The following is a 26,880-nucleotide window of genomic DNA, read 5'->3' as shown; positions in this document are numbered from 1 at the left end:
CTGCGATATTTTAGCAAAATTTCAAATGTAAGGGGTTAAAAAAATGATTAAAAAAAATAATAAAAAATACTATTATATTAATATTTAAAAAAGAGAGTAATTTAATAATCTATATAACATATCCACGAATTTATTCTCCCAACTAAACATATTATTCACTAATTTATTTTAACCAACCAAACACATTTTCTAAATATTCAAAGTAATCTTCAAGGTGATCTTTCCTTCCGTTAATATAATATACCCCTATAATAAAATATTATATGGTCCAAATGCCCCCTTAGGGGTAAAATTGTAATGATCGGTTTATGTAAATTAATTTTGGAATAAGAGCATTATTGTTCAAAAAATTTAATAGTTAAGGGTAAAATTGTAACAAAATTAAGATTACCAAGTAATTTTAAAATATCTAAAAAAATGACAGTAGTTAAATTATCACCTATATAACTAATAGTAATTACTATTAATTTTGAAAGATTATCTAAATCTTATATTACTTGACAACTAAACGTGATAATGTAAATACAGTAAAACCTCTTTATAGTGATACTTTATATAGGAATAAACTCTTTATAGAATAAAAAAATTTAGTTCCAATTTAGGATAGTTATAAACAAGAATAAACTTCACATTGTAATCAGTTATAATTTTTCTAATTCTCATCTTAAAGAAAGTTGCCTCCACACAGTAATAATTATCTGTATATTGCAAAAATATATATGCTACATTACATTAAAGGTTTAAAATGAAATAAAATATTTATCTAAAATTGTTTGGGATAATGATTTATTCTTTAGAGTTGTTACGACACTTTTTAACTTGCGGGTATGTAATAATTCGCTAGTATGAACATCTTCTTGTTGAAACCAAAATATTTCTAACTTTTCAAGTATGTTTAAAGTCTCATGATACGAAACTTTTTGTATTTCTATACTATCATCCTTAGGATTATTTCATTTCTCTTATGGTCTAATTGTAGCAATGATTTCTTCTTTACTTAAAGCATATACGACTTGTTGCTCATTTGGGTGATCGAGGAAGACATTAATATGCATTCGATTAGTGTAGTAAAGTTGTCGAATCTGATCACTCAATTCTGCAATAAGTCTTTTATTCTCCACATTCACTTTATTTGTAACTTGTAATTCATCGACACCATGGGTCCTAATTTTGTAGTGCTTAAAACAATTGACAATTATTTGTAGCTTTGCATCAATTGACCATACAGCAACTGCATTTACAATTTTATTAAGGATACTTTTCTTTTCTGGTTCCAATACATGATCTTCTATCAATTTCAAAAATAAACGATTAAAACGTTGACTATAATAACCTTTGAAATTTCTAATGATGCCTGCATCACGCAGCTGGATTTTGGAAGTGCTAACTGGTGGTAGAAACAGAACAGTTGTGTGATACTAATACTAATACCAATACTACTAAAATAATTAATTGAAATCCTAATACACACTATTAAAATATGAATTATAAAATAAGAAATCAAAATATTAATTTTTGTAACTATACTTTTATTAAGATATAATCTTCTTATATTAATAAATTAGTTTGATCCTACTATTATAACTATAAAAATTGTTTACTGTAATATAAAATGACATTACTTTGTGGGATTGCTCTCAACCGAACACACCCTCATATTACCAGAGAAGTGTGCGTGTCGTATTTTTGATAGGGAAAATGATAGAATTATAGAAAGTTATACACTAAATTCGTGCATCAAATGACGTAATAAAATCTTAATCGTTAATTAATATTAACTTATAATAAATCAATGGTCATGATTTTACTACGTTATTTGATGAATAAATTCGGTACGCACCTTCGTTGATTTCATTATTACTCTTTTGATAGATCTTTCCGGAGGAAGAAAAAAAAAAAAAAAAAAAAAGAGAGGAGAAAAGTTGACGTGGGTTTTAAGAAAAAGTGGGAAAGCACTTATTTGCAGTTTGACCGGACAATATTCCACTTTTCGGAAAATATTATTATTGCATTTCCATCCCATCCTAACGCCGCTTTACCACATACCTAGATTTACTGTTCACTTTCTTAAATTTGATCAAACAACCTCATCTAATCAAATTTTAGTTACCAACCTAAAGTAATTGATGTTGGTTTTACTAATAATCTTACAACAGATGGACAATTTTCATTTGTCAAGAATAACTTGTTCAATAAATCAAAGAAGCCGTTGAAGGATATGGAATGGTATGGTCCACTCTTCTTAATTCGAGATACGTTCAACATTTTTTCACCTAAGGTTTGATAAAGCGACTTTTTCGTCTGTTAAGTTTCAAAACGACACTTTCTCACCCATGTTAAGATCTCTCAGTCAAGTTTAACTGAAGAAAGGTATAAGAGTAAATTCAAAAAATAATTAAAGGATAATTATGTCATTTTATCCACCATATATAAACTTAGAAAAAAAAAAAACTATTTCCAATTCATAAAAACAAGCTAATACTCTTAAACATATTAAGAGATTATATAAAACAAAGCACTAATATAACAACCTAAAACATGAAAAATAAAAAGAAAGAAATTATCTCCAAACAAGACAACTCTAGAACACCAGTCCTTAATCCACCTAAAACTCTTCTTGAAAGACCCTTTAACTGTAACTTTGCCTGACTGCCTTCAACAGTGTAAACCTTATAACTAGCAACCCGCAGTCAACTTCTTGAAGAAGACCCATTTGCTGACTTTCCTTTCTTGAACTTGACATCATTGGTTTATACAATGGATTTTCCTAACGGAATATAACGGTGAATGGGAAATTGTCGTTATAAAACTTGAAGGATGGAAAAAGTGGCTTTTCGAAACCTGGTGGGTGGAAAATGTCTTTTCGCCAAACCCTGGGTGGGACAATTCATTCTCCCTGTACAAAATTCCTTCCTATAACTAATCCAATTCCTTCCTATAACTAATCCACAAATATTATTATTTTATCAAATGTTGATAACTAAAGAACGCCATGTTTCGTGTGCACCAATACCATTGTATAATAATACCGACTAATTAAATATATTCAATAATATTATATAATTCATTTAAATTTAAATTAAAGACAATTTTTAATAAATTATTAAATTTAAATAGATACATATTTGAAAATTTAATTGAAAAATAATTACAAATTCATTTAACTTAATGTTAATGATATAGAAAACACCTTATTGTATATAGTATAATACTATATAATATTATTTTCTTAAATACATTACTATACTTTATAATAACTAGCATGCACCAAAGAAGTCCTTATAACCCAAAAAAAAAAAATATTCCATTATAAATAAAATTTAACTTAAAATTAGTGAAATAAGTTATTAAATATTGGGAGATAATTTTTTATAATAATTAATAAAACATAAATATGTGAGATTCTTCTAAAGACAGAAGCTCCAATAAGTTTTTGCAGCTGAAAACCAAAACATATTTTATTTATTATATTTATGAATTTGATAACGACCTATGGGCAAATTTGGTAAGCGGCTTATTTGGTGGCTACCTCCGAAGAATCACCAAATTCCGGTCAATTCCCAATAAAAATAATTAAATAAACCTCCAAATGTTTTTAATTTCTTACATCAATATTTATGTAATTACCAGAATGTCCCACTCTCCAACTTTGCAATTAGCATCTTCTTCTCTTCTGCTGTTCATTTTAAAGATTTTTCAAATCAAATTAATAATCAAACTCAACACACCATTGAATTGGAATCTGGGTCCTTACCTCTCTGACAACACAACTTCTACCATTTCCTTAATTCAGCCGTTTTTTTTTCCGTTATTATTCTCTTAATTCAGGTACCTTTTCTTCTCTTCCTTCTTCTTCTTTTTTAATTATTTCAATTTGATTTGTCTAGGGTTTAATTTTTATTATACTTTTTTTTTTTTTCAGATTATTTTCTGCTTATTTATTTATAAACAATCAAGACTGGTGTAATTCAGAAATTGATTATGATTGCTGTAGTTTTTGGGTTTTGTAACCAAGCTGAAAACTTGTTTTCTTGGAGTTATCGTTTGTGTGTGGAATGAGAAAGTTTATTCAGTGTGATCTAAATATTTTCTGTTTTCATTTCATTATCGAGAACAGAGAGCTGAGTGGGCTTTGGTGAGATAAGATTTTGTTGCCGCTTGTTTATTATTGAGGTATTTTATTTTTTTCAGTTGATAATTTAATTTCCTGTTTTCTAAGATGATAGGAGGAAACATTGTTTCGATGTTAATTACTTTTTTTTTTTTTTTTTTTTAATCTTTGATATTAATTGGAAGGTTGATACCCTAATGAAAATACTGCATCCGCCTTTTAAAACTGTAATAAATGCTACGTCACTGTTATGGAAAGTGAAGTAAGAGAGTTGTATGAAATTTGTACTGCATCTTTAATACCCCTCTCCGAGCTGCTGTTTTGAGAGGACTGAGACTGGATAATAACCAAATTTCTGAGGAATTACACGTCTAACTTCAAGCTATTATCAGCTAAAAATGTTTATTTTTTTGAAGGTGTAGGTTGAGGGAGTAGGATTAGACAGTTCAGTAATTTTCTAAGTCTTTCTGTGTTGTTTGCTCAGATTTTTGAGCCAGTAGAGAATTTGTAATGCATAAAATGAATTGTGGAAGAGGAGAGATCTTGTGATTGGTAGTCTGAAAACCAGTGAATTTGAAAGCACCCTTTTTTATTTGTTCTGTGGTTGCAATTGGGTAAAGTATTGGTATAAGTCTGTCTTTTGTCATCAACAATTGGATGTATCTTTCTTACACCTATGCCAGGATGTCTGGTTTTGTGCTCATTTTAAATGATAGATTGGTTTTGTGTTTCAAGGGCCTTTCATGTATTATTGGGTTGAACATCTTAATAACCAGTGCTCAGTTAATTTCATCTTCATTCTGCGTAGACAAATTTAGTGGTTACATTAAAGATCTTTTGCAATAAGAAAGGGAAAGCATGTAATTTATATTTATCTAAATATGAGGTAAGTTTAAATTTTACTATAGAAGTATTTATTTTGAGATAAATATTATCTTGGTTGTCGAAAGATGAGAATAAAAGTTTAATGTGATTATGTGCTGAATTGCTGACAATACACCTGATTTACTGACTAAGAAACTTGTTAAAAGCTAATCTGAAAATTGAATACATGGTACAAGTATGAGATTGTAGGATGAACTGCTGATAGTGCTCAAATAAACTCAACTTAGCCTTCATGCCAAACTAGTCGAGGTGTTTACATGAATCTAAGGCAATGTTCATGTGCCTATAGATTTGTATTAGCTGTCAACCTATTGCAATCCTCTTCCATCATCTGGGCTTGGGACTAGCTGTGCAAGAGCATGATGCTGCATGCAATGCAGGCAGAGTTAGCTGCAAACAGTAAAATACCAAATTAAGCAGGTGTCTATCTGATATAGAAACTGAATCTTATTAATATTTGATTGTTGAACTCAAAAGCTAAATGCAGTGCATCTTTTTAAGATAGTGGCATGACACAATAGAAGGAAGTGAACAGGAGCCAAGTCATGATGTTTGGGATCATGCTTTTCCCTTTATTTATTTCCGCTGATCCATTTACATTTTCTCTGCATGTGTGTGTATGCATTGCAAAGGATCTGCTTGGGAAAGNATTTCATTATCGAGAACAGAGAGCTGAGTGGGCTTTGGTGAGATAAGATTTTGTTGCCGCTTGTTTATTATTGAGGTATTTTATTTTTTTCAGTTGATAATTTAATTTCCTGTTTTCTAAGATGATAGGAGGAAACATTGTTTCGATGTTAATTACTTTTTTTTTTTTTTTTTTTTAATCTTTGATATTAATTGGAAGGTTGATACCCTAATGAAAATACTGCATCCGCCTTTTAAAACTGTAATAAATGCTACGTCACTGTTATGGAAAGTGAAGTAAGAGAGTTGTATGAAATTTGTACTGCATCTTTAATACCCCTCTCCGAGCTGCTGTTTTGAGAGGACTGAGACTGGATAATAACCAAATTTCTGAGGAATTACACGTCTAACTTCAAGCTATTATCAGCTAAAAATGTTTATTTTTTTGAAGGTGTAGGTTGAGGGAGTAGGATTAGACAGTTCAGTAATTTTCTAAGTCTTTCTGTGTTGTTTGCTCAGATTTTTGAGCCAGTAGAGAATTTGTAATGCATAAAATGAATTGTGGAAGAGGAGAGATCTTGTGATTGGTAGTCTGAAAACCAGTGAATTTGAAAGCACCCTTTTTTATTTGTTCTGTGGTTGCAATTGGGTAAAGTATTGGTATAAGTCTGTCTTTTGTCATCAACAATTGGATGTATCTTTCTTACACCTATGCCAGGATGTCTGGTTTTGTGCTCATTTTAAATGATAGATTGGTTTTGTGTTTCAAGGGCCTTTCATGTATTATTGGGTTGAACATCTTAATAACCAGTGCTCAGTTAATTTCATCTTCATTCTGCGTAGACAAATTTAGTGGTTACATTAAAGATCTTTTGCAATAAGAAAGGGAAAGCATGTAATTTATATTTATCTAAATATGAGGTAAGTTTAAATTTTACTATAGAAGTATTTATTTTGAGATAAATATTATCTTGGTTGTCGAAAGATGAGAATAAAAGTTTAATGTGATTATGTGCTGAATTGCTGACAATACACCTGATTTACTGACTAAGAAACTTGTTAAAAGCTAATCTGAAAATTGAATACATGGTACAAGTATGAGATTGTAGGATGAACTGCTGATAGTGCTCAAATAAACTCAACTTAGCCTTCATGCCAAACTAGTCGAGGTGTTTACATGAATCTAAGGCAATGTTCATGTGCCTATAGATTTGTATTAGCTGTCAACCTATTGCAATCCTCTTCCATCATCTGGGCTTGGGACTAGCTGTGCAAGAGCATGATGCTGCATGCAATGCAGGCAGAGTTAGCTGCAAACAGTAAAATACCAAATTAAGCAGGTGTCTATCTGATATAGAAACTGAATCTTATTAATATTTGATTGTTGAACTCAAAAGCTAAATGCAGTGCATCTTTTTAAGATAGTGGCATGACACAATAGAAGGAAGTGAACAGGAGCCAAGTCATGATGTTTGGGATCATGCTTTTCCCTTTATTTATTTCCGCTGATCCATTTACATTTTCTCTGCATGTGTGTGTATGCATTGCAAAGGATCTGCTTGGGAAAGAGAGATTACAAGAATCATAAGTGATTAATTCAGATGAGGATTTGACTCATTAAAATTCGACTAGGACTAGGGAAAAATGGGTTCATACATTTATTACACACTTCAATGTCTACTTGTTCTGACTATATATTTTCAAAATATTGAGAAATAACGATGGTAGCCAATTATGGAGGAACTGTGTTCAAGTTTTTTGTTGTAGAAGGCTTCACTGCTATGTTGATGCTTGATTTCCTGTCTGTTCCTGATTCTTTTATGTTGATGGTCATTTTTTATTCTGTACACAGTATCTCCTGTTGGAGAATTTCAATTTCCTAGCAGCTTACTGTGGGTTTGGTTTCTTCATAGTGTAGGTGCAGAGAATCTCACTGGTTGTCCAAAACGAGTTTCTTCATTTTGTGGTTTAGCATGCTTTCTCAAAGATCAGCAACGTGAGATAAATTACTTTAGTGCTTGAAATTGCGAGGTTATAAAGGTACATTCTATGCCCTTTCTTGCTTGATATTTGTGTTTATTAGCTTTTTACCAGGCCAAGCGGACTTTTTTATCTTATGAATTTCATCTCCAGTGTCATCTTTTATTCTAAAGGTACCTTGGTGGTGCTAGTGAAAAGGAAATTAGTGTGAATAAATCAATGGAGAGAGAGAGAGAGAGAGAGAGGGAAGTTTAATGGTGAATCAGGAATTTTGTGATTTAATCTCTGTAATTAGTCATAATTCTTTGGTAATCTTGAGTGGTTAGGCTGGTGGTTTGTTCCCACAAGGTTTAGAGTTCAATTACCCTGAAACCAACCTGGTGAATAGCCTTGCATTTCTTGCTTTCTTAAGATCTTAGTGCTTGGTGCAAGGGTCATGGTTCAATCTTCTAATTTATCCTTGGATTTATTTTCTTGTGGGAACATCTTTTAATACTTTTAGCCATTATACATGTTGCTTTAAGGGTGTCTAAATTAGATTTCCAGTTTTTTCTTTAAATATTGTTCTCTGCTTTTTCTATCCCTTTTCAATTGCAATATATTTTACCCTTTTATACTGCATGACATCCTTTAATTTTGTTTTTTGTCAGTGTAAGAATTGTGTGAGCATATTATTGGGCTTATCAATGATCGTTGCTATATGCAAAAACATGTACATACATAAGAATAGCATGATAACTATGCATGTGAGTATTTTTTAATTTTGGATATTACTGAAGGGAACTTCATATCAGTATTAGTTGTTGCTCTCCTAAATAATTTTAGAAGTTAATCAAAACTGAATGATGGAATTAGGGTATTACATTGAGGCTGTGTATGGTGTCATGGAATTTGTTCTTAATGATTGGAAATTGAAGTCATTATCTTTAGAAAAGGGACTGCTAACTTTTCCAGTTTCAAGGAGCTAGTTCCATGATGCTGAACAGAACATAAGCAGCGCTTGGATTGCCTGAAGTGTCAAACTTGGATATGAACTAACCCCATTAACCATTTTCAGTCAAAGTCTGCAATGAATCATGTTGACAAATCATTTCACATATAAGGATCTGGTTTCCATATGTGAAAGAAGTTAAGCATTTGCAAGCTATGGAAGCATAAAGCTTATGACGAATTAACACGTTACTTGCTTTGGTTGTAAGATTTCTGTATCTGGCAACTTTATGCTGCCAAATGCAAAAAATGTTGAATTAATGTGTGCTTCTGTGGAAGTAGTTACAGGTTAATATCAACATACATCTCGGTGACTTCTTGATTGAACATTATGTTAAGAAAAAAATAGCTAAGGGACTAAAGGTGTTAGAAAATTTATTGGTGCTTCTTTCTTCATGGTTGTATTCAATATGCTTACGTTCAACTAATGTTCTAGATTATGCATGGGCAGTTCTTAAGCTCTGCAATGTCCATTGGCAGATTTTTCTTAGTTATAACCTGTTTGTATGATAGGAAATAAAGAGATGTATGAGAAAGTATGAGAAATATTAAATTAGGAAAAAGAGAGTGAAAAGGAAAGTACTTTTGAGGCTTATGGTTGACACAAATGCACCCTAAGGATGCAAAGATTAGCGTAAGAGTGGGAGAGAGTTTGTAGAACGTTGACCTTAAAATTCGTGCATAAATCAAAAGTGCCTTCTGAATGGTTTTTATTAGAGCATTTTTTCTCATGAGTGCAATCATAAAATCTTTGCTTTCTGTTGGCTTCAAAACGAAAAACCAGCTATATCTGATGGGTGTGACTTAAATTCTGTTTTTTCTTTTCAACTTGGTTTAGAGTCTTCCAATGCCTAGTGTATGTAATCTCCTATATGGATGCTACTTCGCTGCTTGACCACTGATAATGTTAAATAATTTAATGTTTGATAGCTACAAGCTTGACCACTGATAATGTTAAATAATTTAATGCTTGATAGCTGCAAAATGTAAACATGTAAAAGATGGATCTTACCCCTTCCCCACCACCCCCACCTTACAAAAAAAAAAAGAAAGACAAGATTGTTGAAAATGCTTCAAGTTTTTTATTTGATAATCTTGATCAGTGCACATGCACTTCAGCCACTCATTAAGTTAGGATCCCGCTTTGAGAGGGAAAAGGGGTGGACATGTGGTTTATAAGGAGTTGAGCACCCTTCCTTTGCAAGCCGGTTTTTCAAAGAGAGTTCTATTCAAGCCCACAAAAAGATCACTGCCCAGCACAATTCCTATCAAAGGCCCACTACCCAGTCCAATTCCTATCAAATGGTATCAGAGTAGGCCCCACCTTTCGAGCCCACGCAACAAGGCCTAGTGGGCCCCTTGAAGGGCCGAGAAGGTGAGTTGCTAACAAGCTTCTAGGCGAAGTAAGACCCAAAGGGAGGGCAGTATAGGTCAATGAGGGTAGGGTAGCTAATAAGGGCAGGTGCTCTCTGGAAAGAAGACGAACTAGGGCGTTGAATCTCGAAACGTGGGGGAATGTTAAGATCCCACATTGAGAGGAAAAAGGGGTGGGCATGTGGTTTATAAGGAGTTGGGCACCCTCTCTTGGCAAGTTTTGTTTTTCAAGGAGAGTTTTATCCAAGCCCACAAAAAGCCCACTATCCAGCCCAATTCCTATCAAAGGCCCACTGCCTAGCTCAATTCATATCAATTTGGAAGTGGGTTCCTATCACATTTCAAGCCAAGAGTTGAAGGCATCTCAATCTGATTGGGTTGTTGGACTGGAGGACAGTAAGAGTGGTGTTATTAACTTGAAAAATTAGTGACAAATTAGAAGTATCCAATATGTTAATTGGTAAAATCTATCAATTTAAAATTTTTTCATCAGTCCATATAGATGGTATGTGGTCAATCCAATGGTGTTTTGAGATTAATGAACTAAATAATAATTATCTACTCAAATATTTGAACTTCATAATTTAGTTCACATATTGGATCGATCAATTTTGGTTTTTTTTTTTTTTTTGGCTCCAAAGAAGCTTATATGATATGTTGCTTTTAAATGCCTGGTACTTTAGCCATTTTAAGTTTAGATATATAATAGCATTCCTTTCTCTTTGTGGTATTGTTTTAACTCTTTCATTGATGCAGGTGTGATGGAGATATCATTGTTAAAAGTGCTTCTGAAAAATATCTCTTCATTTTTACATTTATCATCTTTTGACAACATAAATTTGGACCCTGTTCAGAAGTATTACCAGAGAGCAGAAGAGATATTTAAGTTGTTGAAGCCAATACTTGATGCTATCATTGATTCTGAAATAGCTTCTGATGAAGTGCTTAATAAGGCATTTGAAGAGTTTGGCCAATCTATTGATGAATTAAGGGAGCTCTTTGAAAGCTGGCAACCATTGTTGAGTAAAGTTTATTTTGTAAGTTAACAAATTGTAATTTCAGTTTATGATTTTGTGATTATGCAGCTGATTTATCTTTCTGACCAAGTTAATGGAAAAAATTCTAAGTTCACTTGTAAGGGGTAGCATTAATAATTAGTGTTTGTTTGATCAATACAAACATCTTCCCATAGTTTGTTTATTTTGTCATGTTTAGTCTGGTCATTTTATGGTTATATTTTTTGTTATAAAAGGGAGACCTCTGCTCTGTCAATTGACCTTTTATATTCCTTGATTTGTTTTTCCTCTTTCTATTTTGTTTTCAGTAATGTATGAAAGAATTTAGGTTGTCCTTGTCTTTCACATGCTTATTCATTATCTCAAGTTAGTAATATGGTATGAATTAAATTTTAAACCACTGAATTATCTTAATCTAGTATCGATGAGTTGACAACATTAGATGTGTTTTTCCACGTATTTTATTATTAGATCACATGAATGGTAGTTAATATCCTATAGAAAGTGGTGGTGGCAGCAGTGTGGTTGTCACCAGCTGACAGAAGGGTGTCAGTGGAGGTGAGAAGGGTTGGGTGTAATGGTGTTACCATTTGATTGTTTCTGTAGGTGGCAGTAGTTGCCAACAACTTCAAAATGATAATGGAGGTGGAGGTAGAGGTGGTGTTGATGGTGACAGTCCTAATGATGCTATGGTTTAGGTGCTAGAGCTGCTGGTTCTGTTTGTAATGGATGTGAGAGATGGAAGGACAATGAAAGAGATTGTTGAACTTCTGTCAGTGGGATATGAAGATTTATCTTTTGTTTTGAAGATAATTTGAATTTGTAATCCAGGGTAATTTATTTCAACTAAAAGGTTGCGACAAAAATAGATTGGTCCTTATGGTTACTTGCAGTTCCACCATGTGTAGACTCACTAGACTTTTAGAGTAACTTCACCGCATGAGTTCTTAATGTTGAGAATAATCTCTTTCTCATTACCATGATGTCAGGTTCTGCAAGTTGAATCATTGATTTCAAAAACACGGACTTCTGCCTGGGATATTCTCCAGCTGCTAAACCGTTCGCATCACTATCTTCCTGATGAATTGAGTTCAGCATCGCTTGAGGTACTTTTTGACTAGAAATCTTAGTTGAAGTTGTTACTTTAGCAGTTTTAATTCAAAGAGTAGCCCTCAGATTCACAGAATGATCACTCATAAGTTGCATTAATTATATGAAAAGCCGTTTGTCAGATGGCTATATTGCAAATTCAATGTAACTTTTGAGTGTGAAAGAATTTATTGTAAGACCTTTGGTAGATTTCTGTGTTGGGCTAATTGATGGTTAAATCCCATTTATGATGAACTCTTGAGGGTTGGCCTGAGTGGCTTATCAGCTTGGCTTCAGGCCATCATGAAGCATCATCCTGGTTGGAATCCTACCACCAATAACTTGTTTCATCCCCAGCCCCAGGGATCTTTTCTTAGGAACTGCCCTGTACGTTTGGAACAGTAGCCTTTACATTTCCGAAACTAATTTGGTGCTCAAAGGACCCTGGAAATATTGTGACAAACATATGTAAAAATAAAATAAAAATTTCCATTTATGATGAATAACAATTGAAATGACTGATTGCAGCTTTGCCAACAGAAAATTAAGCATATGGAATATTCACAAGCATCATCTCCCATCATAGAAGCTAAAAGAGATCAAGCGGATGGTGTCACACCCAGCTCAGAGATCCTGGTAAAAATTGCAGAGAGCCTGAGCTTGAGGTCAAACCAGGAGATTCTGATAGAGGCTGTGGCCCTTGAAAAGTTGAAGGAGAATGCTGAACAAGCTGAAAAGGTTGAGGAAACTGAGTTTATGGATCAAATGATTACCCTTGTAACCCGCATGCATGATCGCCTTGTTGTGATGAAACAGTCGCAGATCTGTAGCCCAGTCCCTATACCTCCTGATTTCTGCTGTCCTCTTTCCCTTGAGTTGATGACAGATCCAGTGATTGTGGCATCTGGGCAAACATATGAGCGGGCCTTCATAAAGAAATGGATTGAACTTGGCCTCACTGTTTGCCCTAAGACACGTCAGACTCTGGCTCATACCAACTTAATACCTAATTACACTGTAAAGGCACTAATTGCAAACTGGTGTGAATTAAACAATGTGAAGCTGCCTGATCCCATGAAGACTATGAGCTTAAACCAACACTCGCCTCTTCTTGTGCATGCAGATTCTAATGCACCTAGAGATGCACATCTTTTTCCCCCAACTAGGGGCAGCCAATCAATAATGCCAGAGTTAATTCAGTCTACAGGTTCGCCTGGTAGGAACATAATCTTGTCCACTGGGATTCATCGGGAGGGAACTTCCCCATTACATCCCCGTTCAACCTCAGAGGCTTCCTTGTCAAGTATTGCTGGAAATGGGCAGGCCTTGGATAGTGCAAGAGTATCTCTTACCAGTTCTGAGGACAGATTTGCTAACTCTGAAGAACAGAGTGGGGAATTAGTTGGTCAACCCTCTATGTCACCATCTAGAAAAGAATTTTCTACTTCTATTGATAATGCCGAACAGTCGTCTCACGTCCATAGTAGGAATGGCTCAGCCTCCAGTGTGCTTTCTAATACAAACTTTTCTCAGGGAGTGGTAGGAGATAGCAATGAAACATCAGAGGGATCAAACCATCACACTGATCCTTCTGCAGAGGTAAAATCAGAACCTCATGCAGCTGATACCTTGACCACCACACAGAGGGAAACTGAATTCCCATCTCGTATGGTGGAAACACGGTCTCGGAACCAAGTGGTCTGGCGCCGCCCATCAGAGAGGTTTGTTCCAAGAATTGTTTCTAATTCGGCTATTGAAACCAGAGCTGATCTTTCTGGCATTGAAACCCAAGTACGGAAATTGATTGAGGATTTGAAGAGCACATCACTTGATACTCAAAGGGATGCAACGTCAGAAGTCCGGTTACTTGCTAAGCACAACATGGATAATCGGATGGTAATAGCAAACTGTGGAGCCATCAGCTTATTAGTTGATTTGCTTCACTCAACAGACACAAAGATTCAGGAAAATGCTGTTACAGCACTTCTTAACCTATCAATTAATGATAACAACAAAAGTGCAATTGCTAATGCCAATGCCATTGAACCTCTAATTCATGTCCTTCAGACAGGTAGCCCGGAAGCTAGAGAGAATTCAGCTGCCACTCTCTTTAGCCTATCTGTGATCGAGGATAATAAGATCAAGATAGGGAGGTCTGGGGCGATTGGACCCCTTGTTGATTTGCTGGGGAATGGGACTCCTAGGGGTAAGAAAGATGCAGCAACAGCTCTGTTTAATTTGTCTATATATCATGAAAACAAAGCTCGAATTGTGCAAGCTGGCGCTGTAAAGCACCTCGTGGATTTGATGGATCCAGCAGCTGGGATGGTTGATAAGGCAGTTGCTGTTTTAGCAAATCTTGCCACAATTCCTGAGGGAAGGACTGCAATCGGTCAGGGGAATGGGATCCCTGTTCTGGTTGAGGTTGTTGAGTTGGGGTCTACTAGAGGGAAGGAAAATGCAGCAGCTGCCCTTTTACAGCTTTGCACAACCAGTGGTAGGCATTGCAATATGGTGCTCCAAGAAGGAGCTGTCCCACCATTAGTGGCGTTGTCACTGTCAGGCTCCCCAAGGGCCAAAGAAAAGGTACACTTATGATGTTTCAATACATTTGCTTTTTTATTTTTTCCTTTCTATTTTTCCAACATAATAGAACAAGCCTCTGGTTGGTTGCAGGCACAATCACTCCTTAGTTTCTTCAGAAACCAACGACATGGTAATGCTGGGAGGTCCTGATATTACAAGAAACAACCTTCAATGCATTGCAAAGTTTTGAGTCTTCTATACAAAGTGTGTACATTTGTTGTTGCAAATAATTGTTATGAAGATTTTGATGCTTGGATTTTTCCTGATTTGTAGAGAAAAACATTATTGATTAAAGGAGGATTTGATTGAGTCCTTTTGTGGAATACTTATTCTTGTGAATGTGGGAAGAAATTTTATACACGTGAGTCGAGTCTTCTTTGCACTGAGTTTGAGGAAGATTGCAAGTTGAATAATCAGTTTTATTTGGTTTCAAAATCATTTGTTGGCATGTCTCTCCTGTATGCATGCTTATTTGTTTCATTTAACCAACTGTGGATACCAGAGGGGACTGATAATAGATGCATAACTTTTGAGTGAACTTTTATAAAAAGTGTGTACAACTGATATTCCATAATTCTTGTGAAGGTTTTGTGCTAGGATTTTACAATTACATGATTTACAGACGAAAAAAGAAAGTTGATTCACGAAGTTTTTCATATAATCCTCTTGTAAAGGTTTTTTTTTTTTTTTTCTTTTGGTGTGAATGTGAGAAGAAAATTTTGTACGTGCGATACTGTCCTTGTGGTGAGCTCGAGGAAGATACTACAGATGTTTCTGCAAAATTTTCTCTTTGATTTGAACTGTAATTTGAATGTAAAAGGAATGATACAGTTTCGTTGTAATAAGTTTGTACTTTATAAGCTATTTTATGCTATGAAATATATTATTAACTTAATATGTGGCTTCAGGATCATTGGTTGTATCAAATTCTCATAAATATATAGTTTTTAGGGTTTATGCAACTATTTTACTTTGAATTTTGGTGATTGGAGTGTATGATATTGTTAGAAAAAGATTGTGGTATGAAATCATTGACATGGGTTCATGCGTTTCAGTGATATTGCACAAACCTCAACTCCTTGTGTTAATGAGGGTTGTGCACCACCAACGTACAAGAACTTGCTGAGCAATAGGGATTTATGCGTTTTCATTTTCTTTATAACATCACATAAACGCTCAAAAATGCATATCATAAGCTTTATTTGAATAAAAATAGAGTGAAGGGAATGTAGAGAGTTTAGTTGTTGAGTTGCAAGTGAACTGTAATTGTCTATTTAGGTGTACCATTGTCATATATTGTCGAATAATACTACACATACATCATTTCTATATAATATTTCTCATACAACATTAGGTGACAAGATGTGATTGGATGAAAGTTTAATTTTAACTTTAAATTAACCAATTATATTTTATCATATAATATTGTATGAACATGATGTATATATAGTATTACTCTTACAGATAATAATTATTCTAACAATGTTATTCTTACAAACGAATTCTTACTAATAGTCTTATAAATTGACATGGCAGCTAAGGTAGCAGATGCCATCTCATCCGCCATGTCACCCACTTGCCCTGTCAATTCCTTGATTCCCTCTCAAATTATTCCCTAATCCCCTTCAAAATTATATATCAAAAAATTTTGAGAGATGGACACTAAATCAAAAATTGATTTCCCTTCCCCGGAAATTGGAAAATATCTCCCACCGCTGACCAACCACAACCTTCTCTGCTGTCGTGAGACGAAAGATACGTCCACCATCGCAAGATATCGTGGGCCACCACCACCGTTGAGATGTCTAGCCAAACGGACTCACTCTGTCTTGCTGAAGTCTGTAGTCCTCTCTCTCAATCTCTCTAGTGAGTTCGAACTCCAGTCAAACTTGCACTCCAACCAGCTCTCATCTTCGTATTACATTTGTGGTTCATCTTCGGCCAAACTTGCAGAAAAAGCCAGTTTGACTCTGAGGTGTTGAAGCTGCACCATATTATTTTTTCTTCTTTATCATTTAGAATTTTGTGAAAAAAGAGGTAACTGATTTGAGTATTGTCGTGGTGTCATTTGCTATAGGGAAGGAGCCAGAAACAAAGTCTATTTCAATTTCGCTTTCTCTACTTTCTTCTCCAATTTCTCTTCTTCGCCGTCGATTTCCATTGGCGTGAGTCCATCGTCACGGGACTAAGGTCGTGTGTCGGCAAAAGGGTTTCCAAAACTGTTTTTTCTTTTCAACCCCTACATTGAGGCTCTTAGCTAGAATGTTAATGTTAGTCAGTTGACAGTTGTCTAAATTTTGTTGGCATGTAGAAGACTTCACTGAACATGTCTTTACATTCCCAGGATTACAGTACAGTGTCAACCGCTTACAGGCCATCTCCTACAGATGCAAATTTTTGATTGAAGTAAAATGTCAAATCAGTGTCGATAATGTTGTCATACTGAAATTTTGTTTAGTGACTAATTCATATGATATCGATGAATAATTATGAGAGTGGTGGTAAATCTGTAGCAGGTGATGGGTGATGGGATTGCTACCCAGCTGTGTTTGCTGGCTGCTAGGGTTGCAACTGTTAAGTGTGTGTGTTGCTTATTATGCTGCCCTGCAGTTTGATTTTGGTGACTGGGTTCCTCTAGTAGCTGTTTCAATTTACACTGGGACTTTTTCTATGAAGTAAAACCTCTTTTTGCTGTTGGTTTTGCTGATTTTTTTGTATAGGCTTGTAGCTATCTGCAGTTTTGTTGGTTGTTGCTGCTATTTCTTCTCCTTGTTTTGGTTGCGTTCATGTGCAAGTTTTTTGCAGTTGTAGTGTTGGGTTTTAGGGCTCTTTTTGGTGGTTGGTTTTAATGTATAGCTTGTGCAGTTGGTTTTTGTTTACGAAAATACCCGCATTGTTTTTGTGCTGCTGGTCATTTTTTGTATAGTCCTTTTTGAGGCTAGTTAGATGATTCTTATGGATTGTAAATTGGTGCCTCTGTTGTTTTTGTTTTGCTTGGTTTCTTGGGCTTGTCTAAGGAACTTGACTTTGTAGAGGTCCTCTTATTGGGATCTCATTTTTTTACACTTTATATTATTAATGAAGTAGTATACACATTTGTTTCCACAAGCTTATGACAAGCTTTTGATGTAATCTCATTTTGACAGGAGTTGTTAGAAGGTATGATTTTTCAAAGTTTATGACAAACTTTTCATTTAATCTTATTTTGACTTTCATTTTTTTAAAAAATTTTTATTTTTTTTAATTTCCTTTTTTTTTTTTTTTTTTAATTTTAATTTTTTTTTTTTTTTGTTTTTTGTTTTTTAAAAGTTAAGTGATAAACACAATACTTAGATTATTCATGATACTGATATAATCACTACAAAAAGGAGAAAATGATGGTGGCTTTATTAGCACTTGCGTCAAGCATCAATTAAGCACTCCCAAAAAATGCCAACTAATCTAATGTAAAGTGCTTCAGTACAATGCTTAAAGTCTTATTAAGAATCATTCGTGTTAACGTAAACTTATAACTCAAATGTAGCACCGGGTTTATTATGTAAAAAGTAGAAGTTCACATTTATGTAAATCTAACATACATTGCGATCTATAAGCAGTGAAACTCAAAAAACAATTGATACAAGTGCGAATTGATCACAATCCGAAACTTGTAATCCAATTTTTTTCTTGATGTGTATCTGAAAAGCAACAAATACATTACAAAAAAACAAAAGGTGGCTTTAAGGTAAATCTAGAAACTGGTTTTACAAACATCCTCAGAAAATATGATCAAGTAAATTATTTTCTACATATAAACTTGAAGAAAAATTTCGCTTTGGGACGGAACCCCAACAGAGAAGATAGGTCATAAGCTTTCAATTTCTTCTGTCGGCTTCTAAGTTTCTTCTTCTCTGTAGAAATGAAATATTTTTATAATAAACTACTAGTAGTCAAATATAAAAAACGAACTACCACATTAAAAAAATTAAACAGCATAACGCCAATCAATCCACTATCAAAATGTTTATGAAAAGGTGCTGCCCTCAAAGCTTAACAAATTCAACAATGAATAATTCAAAATGTTTATGAAAGTGTTTCATTTATTGTTATATAATATGTCTTGACTCCATTTTCAATGTTTTCCTTTTTAACAAAAAGTCAACGGTTAAATAGCAAAATATGCTTTTGAGATCTTATAATGATGTTAAAAGTTGTTGCCAAATAGTTGAAAACAGTTTTGCAGCTCAAATCCACTAATTAATTAATTAAAATCTGGCCTCCAAATTCAGTAGTATCCAACCTACAAACTCAAACCACAAGCCATTCTCTATAAGATGCAATTGAAAGAATATTTAGAGAAGAATACCACAGACCTACCACCACAGTTAGCGTTCATCCTGTACAAGTTCCTCTTCTTTCTTTATGATGGATAAAGCTTCAAGAACGGCAAAAATTGGATCTTAGTTTCTTACCCACAAGTAAATAAACAATTCATTAGCACTTTCAATTAAAATAGAAAGTCACAAGATTTACTATGAGCAAAGAAACACTTTATTAATATAATGGCTGGTATTAGCCATTTCTTGTACAATATTTTTACCAAAACAAAACATGATCTCGTAGCATAACATTGGAATCAACATCAAAACCTTGAAGCATTTGAAAACCTAAACTAGGAGCAATAAATTACATCAATAAAACAGAGCTCGAACCTATCATACACTAGCTTTCTCAGCACAAAACTTAGAAGAAGAAGCCAAAAACTCAGAGGTGAATCCGAAATTACAATTCTGACCATCATCCCCACCGTAAAAGTCCCTACTCTCATACCCACCAAATTGGTCCTCTTCTTCTTCAAACTTACACCCTACTCTTCTAGACATAAACCCAATTATCTCCTCAAGTTCCTCAACTCTCATCTTCGGTTCTGCCTTCTCCCTCTCCATTTCCTCAATCTTGGATCTCAAACTCGCCGTCTTCTCATTCGCAACATCGATTTGTTGTAGCAGCCGCCTCTCCTCCACGTGCCGCGTGTTCTGGTGAGTAGCAAAGATCTCCACCACCCTCGCATTCGCCTTCGAGTCTTCCTTCCTCCGTGACTTCATCTGCCTCAACTGCTCCTCCGCCGTTCACAGCAGTGTTGAAAGCTCCCTCACTTAAGATTTCAAAGTGGGTATCAACAAGAGAGACTTCTGCGGAAATAAAGCTAAGAGCAAAGAGAAACTTAAACCGAGAAATGAAGAGGGAAGTTTCTTCGTTTCATGGTTTTCTTCTTTCTCGGCGGTGGAGGTGATAGAGACGGGTCGGTGGTGGGAGAGATTTTTCAATATTAGGGGAAGGGTTCTCAGAAATTAATTTACGGTTTCTAACTGGGGACTGATTTTTGATCAATTTGGGGAGGAAAAATTTTTGAATTTGTTTTTTTGTTTTTGGGGAACTAACGTGGCAAGTGGATGACGTGACAGATGAAGTGGCTGCCACATCAGTTTGTAGGGTCGTTACTCATTAGTAAGATTGGTTTGTAAGGAAAACAGTATTGATAATTATTCCCTTTATTCACTTCATTCTAGGTAATGTTATTTGTATAAGAGTAATGCTAGTTTTACAAAGATACATACAAAAGGAGTATACAAAGATAATTTCTACTCTTAATTTTCATAATTTATCTCTCTCTCTTTTTCTGTTTTTTTGTTTTGTTTTTTTCTTCTGCATGATGTCACTTTGTAACTCTCTTTATATGAGTCTTTGTAAGGATAACATTTTTCTTTGTATAAACTCTTATATAAAAAAAGTTTGTACAAACTGATATGATATGTCACAAAACCAACAATGCTACAGACACCAGGGTTTTTATACCGAAATTTTGTACCGGCCTACGTGTTTCCTGACTCAGACCATTCAAAGCATTTAACGTTATTAAATTTTTTTTAAAATATAAAAATTTTAAAAGAAATCTGGAATGGACGGGCGTCCATTCCAAATGGACGAGCGTCCATTCCAAATGGGCGGTCGTCCCTACACAATGGACGGCCGTCCTTTCTTTTTAGACAAGCGTCCCTACTCTAATTAAAAAGCTTCAAGCTTCAAGTCCTAACTTCTGATCTTCCATAACCTTCTGCAACTCACCCGACGTTGTTTCAAAGCTCATAACCAATGGCTTCTTCTATGCCTTCCTCTACTTCTTCTTTCTCTACAGTTTTTCACGCTTTGTACAACCCAAAACTCAAGAAAAGTTATGGATTGCAAAGAGAACCCATGCTGGAAAAAGGCAGATTTAGATGACCCAAGTAAAGATTTGATTGAGGGAGTCAATGAAGAAGCCATGGAAGGCCATGAAGAAGAAGAAGTAGCATCAAAAAAGCACAACAGATTTGATTGAGGGAGTCAATGAAGAAGCCATGGAAGGCCATGAAGAAGAAGAAGTGATGTCAAAAAAGCACAACAGATTTGATGGAGGGAGTCAATGAAGAAGCTATGGAAGGCCATGAAGAAGAATAAGTGGTGTCAAAAAAGCACATGGATTGTGCGAAAGCGTGAAAGACATTTTTTTTTTGTTTGTTTGGCTTCCTGGCAGAAAAAAGAAGCTCCACCTATTTCGGTATAATTTTCAGTGCATTTTTTCGGTGATATAGCATTTTTGGTCACAAAACATCCATATATCATTAAGACCTATATAACCGAATATCACGTTAATATGTGTGAGCCCATAATTAATTAGCTGCCAAATAAGACACGGAAAAAGTGAACACGTGAATTAATGTACCACTTCTGATTGTGATACGCCACCGTATCGACGTGCTTTATACAAAATCTTTCCAAGGAGCCCGTTAATGATGTGATGTGGTAGTGCGCTCGCACACACACCACGAGGCACAAAATATATTGTTTAGACCAATCAACCAACTACTGTCACTCTCCGGCTACGCGAACGTACTTGCCGGTGCGTCGTCTTCTGGTCGCCCATCAAGCAAATAATCCCTCTTCTGTATACAGGTGCTTGCTTTTCTTTCTCCCCCCGTTCTAGGGTTTAGGGTTTACAGTTTCTTCAAAGTTAGGTTTTTTTTTTTTTTTTGTGACTTTGTTTCTACTGTTTATATATATTATCTTCTAAGATTGATTTTATTTGCTTACTTATGCCGTAGAAGAGGTCTCTGTGAAAAAATCATGCTTTGTTGCTAAAGATGTTAACTTGAAGAAATTTTTTCATGCAATTCGTGTTTGGTTTTTAAAGATAGGTTTTTTATTCCTTTTTCTTGGAATTTAATGGAAATTATTTGGTTTTTCAGAGTATTAGGATTTTTATTGACCTATTGATTTTCTGTTGTTTTATTTCAGATTACACTCTATTGACTTAGTTTGAAATGGTTGTTACACACTACAATCGGTTACTGAGCCGTTTTGAAAGAATGACTGTTTTTAAGTAGTGTCAATAGGGCCCCGACTAGAGATGGAAGGTAATTCAAACACCGTGATGGAAGTTTCTGCCACTAAGCAGAATAATGGAAGTGTACCCCAGGATTCACAGAATGGGTTTATGCATTATGCAAATAAGATGGATGACGACACTTTTCATGTGAGAGGTTTATTTGATGGGAAAGCTAAGGTACAAAATGGAAGTGAAGAAGTTGAGGTTAGTATAACTGATAAGCAGAATACTGGAAGTGTACCCCAAGATTCTGAGAATGAGTTTATGCATTGTGCAAATAATATGGATGATGACACTTTTCATATGAGAGGTTTATTTGATGGGAAAACTAAGGTACAAAATGGAAGTGAAGATGTGGAGGTTAATATAACTGACTGTACAGTATCTAGTGACCTTGCATTGGTTGAAGCTGAATGCCAGGACACAACTGAGAATTCAAGTTCTTTTGATAACTCTGTATCTGAGACTCGAAATGCCTCAACCTTGAGTGATGTGGAAGTTGAATCACCATTTTGTGGTTCCAATTCATTTGCATCAGTGTTTGAAGGATACAACGGAGCATTGCCTATGAGGTATTTTTGGTTTTAAAATTTTAATTAGTTCATTTTTGTGTTACCTGTGTTCTTGTTTATCTATAGGGTTAAATTTTAACTTTAAGATCATTCCTTTCATACATCTCTAGGTCTTTGACGGTTTGTACAATCATAAAGTTGAACTAGGGAACAAGTTACTGGGTAATATTGAACTAATTACTCCTCTTTTTCGTTAGATCAGAGTTTGGTTTGCATAGCAAGGCATAAGAGGAGTTAGGGTAAGAAATCATGTGTTCTAGTTTTAACAGAAATATAGACAATATGGTGTGCAGTGTTTGATATTGTATGTTTTAGGATTTTGAAATTGCAGCAGTTATGTGATAAAACACTGGTAATGTTGTCAAGTCTTGGATCCTTTTCAGTGACTTGAATTTGTACTAGTACAGTGTTCGCTGCCATTGGCTGAATCTCTGTTATTTCGATGCTTCTCAGTCCACTTTTTCTTACTTTATCAGCCACATTGACTTTGAGTGTTGCAAGTGGCTTGGTATGATGATTGGCTGAATCTCTGTTATTTTGATGCTTCACAGCCCACTTTTTCTTACTTTATCAGCCCCATTGACTTTGAGTGTTGCAACTTGCAAGTACCTTGGTATGCTGATCTTTTGTGCATTTATTTAACACGTATCAACAACAGAATCAGGTTGGATGGAAACATTTTCTTTTCCATTTTCATTCAGGATAAGTAGTTACAACTAAATGAATTACGTATGTTATTCATAAACTGATTTAGATTTGAAGTAATGATCTTACCATGAATAGTTCTTTGAATGAAGCATTTGGTTTATGTCTATTTTGAACTTCTCAGGAAGAAGAAGTTGACAGATCATTGGCGTAGATTTGTACGCCCTATCATGTGGCGATGTAAATGGATAGAACTCCAAATTAAGGAATTTCAGTCCCAGGCACTCAAGTATGATAGAGAAATCGCAGATTATGATCAGAAAAAGCGGGTTGAATATGAAAAGTTAGCATTAGAAGGTATTGATGCAAGGTCACGTCCATTTTCTCGTCATATTCAAAGAAATCAAGTCATGAAGAGGAAGAAGAGAAAGCGAGTGGAAGATACAACTGATCTAGCGTCGTACATGTCACAGCACAATCTGTTCTCTTACTTTGGTACAAAATTTACGTTTTTGTTTCATGCAAAGTTTATATATCTATAATAAAGTCTAATAGGTGCCTTCATTCCTTTTTTCTCCCAGACTATAAGAGGTCTGCTGCTGACAGTGCTTGTATGGAAAATGATTGTGGTAATTTAGGTAAGAATTAGAGCTTCAGCTTTGATGATTATAGTATCATAAATGATATAAATATTAGGCATCTGATCATGGATCTAATCTTTTCAATGATATTTTAGCTGAGTGTACAATTTGATGTTTATGATGGCTTTGTGTTTCAGAAACTTGCTCTGGTGTGGAATATTGGTGTTTTTTTATAATCGACAATTGGGTTATAACCTGGGAATAGATTCCCTAACTATCTATTCTATATGTAATATATATTTTTATGCAAGATATAGAAAGCGAACTTGGTGAAGTTTTCCTAAATATTGGAAGTTATTCTTTTAAATGGAAAATGGTGAGTTTTAAATAGTTTTTGGTGGACAGTTTTGATATTGCATCTAGATTTGTGATTTGTATGAAGTGAAAATAATATGGGGTCATGGACAAAACTGATATGAAATTTATTCTGCAGGTATTGACTTGGACGTTATGATTTAATGCTCTCTTGATACAATTCTTGTGTGTTACGCTTGTCTATTCTAATTTATGATTTAAATTTAATATTAATTATCTTTCTGTATTATGCAATATTATGGTGGTTTAAGTACTTGTGTGTTGATCTGATTATGTTTCTCTTGAGACATATTACTGAACTTGGAGATATGTTGTTTTAGAATTGACTCCGCTGTATTATTCCCACTTTTGTGCTCTACTGAATTCTGCAGATAATAAGATTGTCAATGGAAAACATGAGTTTGAGTTTGATGATGGATGGCTGTCGCTTGAGTTTAAAGGTGTTGATAAATCCTTGGCGCAAATTCTTTCAAAGATTGAAGTGGTTCAATCACAAGTTCGCCAACTGAAAAGTCGGATTGACAAGGTGGTGAGTGAAAATCCTGGAAAGTTCTGTTCCGTTAATCGATTGAGCTTGTTTGTACCATGTGATGCATTGGCCTGTTCTGATCAAAATGCTGCTTCTCCTGAAAATGGAAATGGAAGGCGAGATAGATCATTGTATATTTCTTCTCAGCATAGATCAGAGTGTAACATGGGAGATCTTTTTGTGCCTGGAAGTTCAGGTGCAAGTCATGAAGAGGTGATTCCTCTTCCTGATACAATCAGAAGAAGAGGTCAGCCTCAAATTGGGGGTTCGTGTGAACATGTAAGTTTTCTCATCTTGCACTTTTGACTACATTTCCTTTTTGGTTAGGATTCTAGTAATAATTGTGATTTCAGGAGCCCTTCATACCTGTCAAAGAAAGTTGTGACTATAGCTGGTACAATATTCATTTCTATTTTTTGGACGATACCATTAATCTCCCTTGCTGTTTAGATAAACATCCTTGTGTCGCCTGTCTTTTTTTTTTTTTTTTTTGGATTGCTTGTTCGCTAACTTAATTCCTTCCCTTTTAAATCTTTCATTTTCTGTATGACAGTTTTTAAAAGTTTAAGCCCAAGCTTCCTAACTTTTATTGGATAAATCTGGAAGTAAATATGCCCATGACAAATAAATGTGTCGATTGGGTTGACCAGGTTGATTGGTGGGGCCTGATAGTCCAGGCCTGTATTTCCATAGATATGCCTGAATTGGAATGAAAAATAAAAATAAGAATGTTGGGAAAAAAAAGCCTTCGTAATGTTATGTAGCAAACAACTTGAAGATACTGTAATTTTAATGGATAAAGGAATTAAAAAAAACACGGCTTTCTATCAAGCTGGCCTCGAAGCTTGGCCCAAGGGTCAATTGGTACACTCTTTTGTGGGCTGGCAGCCAATTAACGTTTTTCAATGTGTACACTCTTTTGCCTTAAAGGATGCCCACCTAGAGGATTTGGGGCATAATTGAGAGTTGATTGGATTGTGGAAATATTGGGAATTGGAATATTATGCTGGTTTAAGTAGAAAAAATGAAGTTGCATGATCTTATTTATTTCTTTGTAATGGAACTTTTCATTCGCCATTCATGCAGAACAAGGAATTAATCCTGATGGATGATCAGGCTTATCATGAAGACTTGCAGCTGAATTTTGAAAGAGTAATTAGTCGGTTCACAGAGAACCCACAGGTACCAGCTAGAAATCTGAATTCTGGTCCTCCTGTTATGGCTCCAGAAGCTGAGTTGCCCATAGAAACATCTGTGCCTCACGGTCAACCATCTAGTTCCAGGTCAAATGTGCGTAACAACAAGAGAAAACAGGGGAGGCGAAAATCACGCACAGGTAAGTGGAGTCGCAGATCCTCAGGCTAGCTGGATTACAAGTTTGAAGATCAGTCTTGGCTAACTGTGTTGGAAATGAAGTTGTTAATGTGGCATTTGGTTATAAATGTAAATGCTGTTTATTCTGTTGTATATACTCTTGACTCTTGCGCTGTAGAAAGAAAAATGATTTTAGATTTTCTATTCTAATGAAAATCTCTATATATTTTGCATGTTCAGCCAATGAATTACCCCACTGGATAAATGTGTACTCTTTGGATGCTGTGCATTAATTTTAATCAGTACATCAAGGCACCAGTGGGAATTCACTTTTGTTGATCAATACAGGCAAGTCTTTCAATGTTAAAGCTTAGGTTTATGCCCCCCCTTTGTACACGAGGCTTGTGCCATGTTTTAGGTGATAAAAAGCATCGAGAAACTATTTACAAGAGTGAAGTTTCACTTGAGGAAAACTGTCTTCTTGGCTTGGATCAGATGCTGCGATTCGCCTTGTTGAACTTTTGATTTCCTCTTGCATAGTTTGGTTTGATGGTATTAACTATTTACAATTAAACTACTTGATAGTGTGATAAAACCTTTACATTTTGACCATTTGGCATTTGGAAATAATAAATAATTAACAGTGTTTTAAAACCCGGCCCGGCCTGACCTGGCCGGTTGAATCGAGGCTCGGAGCCTTCACCGAGTTGAGAACCTTAGAAATTAGGACATCAATTTGTGAACAATGAAAAGCTGGAATGTTAGGGCTTTTGAAGAGGAATGGTCGATAAGTGCAACGGT

The 26,880-nt window shown here is 34.9% G+C and overlaps 2 protein-coding genes across 9 annotated transcripts; both read left to right on the top strand.

Annotated features, from left to right (window-relative positions):
• The first annotated feature begins 3,671 nt into the window (after positions 1-3,671).
• Positions 3,672-15,202, top strand: LOC116136368 (U-box domain-containing protein 4-like). 7 transcript variants are annotated; one of them, XM_031422077.1, is made up of 7 exons: positions 3,672-3,828; positions 4,118-4,173; positions 7,542-7,663; positions 10,724-11,004; positions 11,973-12,089; positions 12,601-14,658; positions 14,749-15,202. In XM_031422077.1, the coding sequence occupies exons 4-7, from the start codon at positions 10,729-10,731 to the stop codon at positions 14,806-14,808; spliced, it is 2,511 nt and encodes an 836-aa protein (XP_031277937.1). In that variant the 5' UTR covers positions 3,672-3,828; positions 4,118-4,173; positions 7,542-7,663; positions 10,724-10,728; the 3' UTR covers positions 14,809-15,202. The 7 variants fall into 7 exon arrangements, with proteins under 7 accessions (XP_031277937.1, XP_031277942.1, XP_031277936.1 ...); XM_031422082.1 differs by having other exon boundaries at positions 7,537-7,663; positions 12,613-14,658; XM_031422076.1 differs by having other exon boundaries at positions 7,537-7,663.
• A 6,810-nt stretch (positions 15,203-22,012) lies between these two features.
• LOC116136381 lies at positions 22,013-26,305 on the top strand. 2 transcript variants are annotated; one of them, XM_031422096.1, is made up of 5 exons: positions 22,013-22,635; positions 23,465-23,775; positions 23,862-23,918; positions 24,608-25,044; positions 25,852-26,305. In XM_031422096.1, the coding sequence occupies exons 1-5, from the start codon at positions 22,085-22,087 to the stop codon at positions 26,128-26,130; spliced, it is 1,635 nt and encodes a 544-aa protein (XP_031277956.1). In that variant the 5' UTR covers positions 22,013-22,084; the 3' UTR covers positions 26,131-26,305. The 2 variants fall into 2 exon arrangements, with proteins under 2 accessions (XP_031277956.1, XP_031277957.1); XM_031422097.1 differs by lacking the exon at positions 23,862-23,918.
• The last annotated feature ends 575 nt before the right edge of the window (positions 26,306-26,880 follow it).

Source organism: Pistacia vera, unplaced genomic scaffold (assembly GCF_008641045.1).
Source record: "Pistacia vera cultivar Batoury unplaced genomic scaffold, PisVer_v2 Contig312, whole genome shotgun sequence".
NCBI classification, from domain to species: domain Eukaryota; kingdom Viridiplantae; phylum Streptophyta; class Magnoliopsida; order Sapindales; family Anacardiaceae; genus Pistacia; species Pistacia vera.
Note: the sequence above shows the minus strand (reverse complement) of the source record. Positions and strands in the feature narration are given on the sequence as shown.

Bases quoted from the DNA above. Each gene is read 5' to 3' on its own strand.
- LOC116136368 (XM_031422077.1), top strand. From the start codon at position 10,729: ATGGAGATATCATTGTTAAAAGTGCTTCTGAAAAATATCTCTTCATTT. The intron at 12,090-12,600 runs GTACTTTTTGAC...GACTGATTGCAG, and splicing joins TGAGTTCAGCATCGCTTGAG to CTTTGCCAACAGAAAATTAA. The intron at 14,659-14,748 runs GTACACTTATGA...GGTTGGTTGCAG, and splicing joins CCCCAAGGGCCAAAGAAAAG to GCACAATCACTCCTTAGTTT.
- LOC116136381 (XM_031422096.1), top strand. From the start codon at position 22,085: ATGGAAGGTAATTCAAACACCGTGATGGAAGTTTCTGCCACTAAGCAG. The intron at 23,919-24,607 runs GTAAGAATTAGA...TGAATTCTGCAG, and splicing joins AAATGATTGTGGTAATTTAG to ATAATAAGATTGTCAATGGA. The intron at 25,045-25,851 runs GTAAGTTTTCTC...CCATTCATGCAG, and splicing joins TTGGGGGTTCGTGTGAACAT to AACAAGGAATTAATCCTGAT.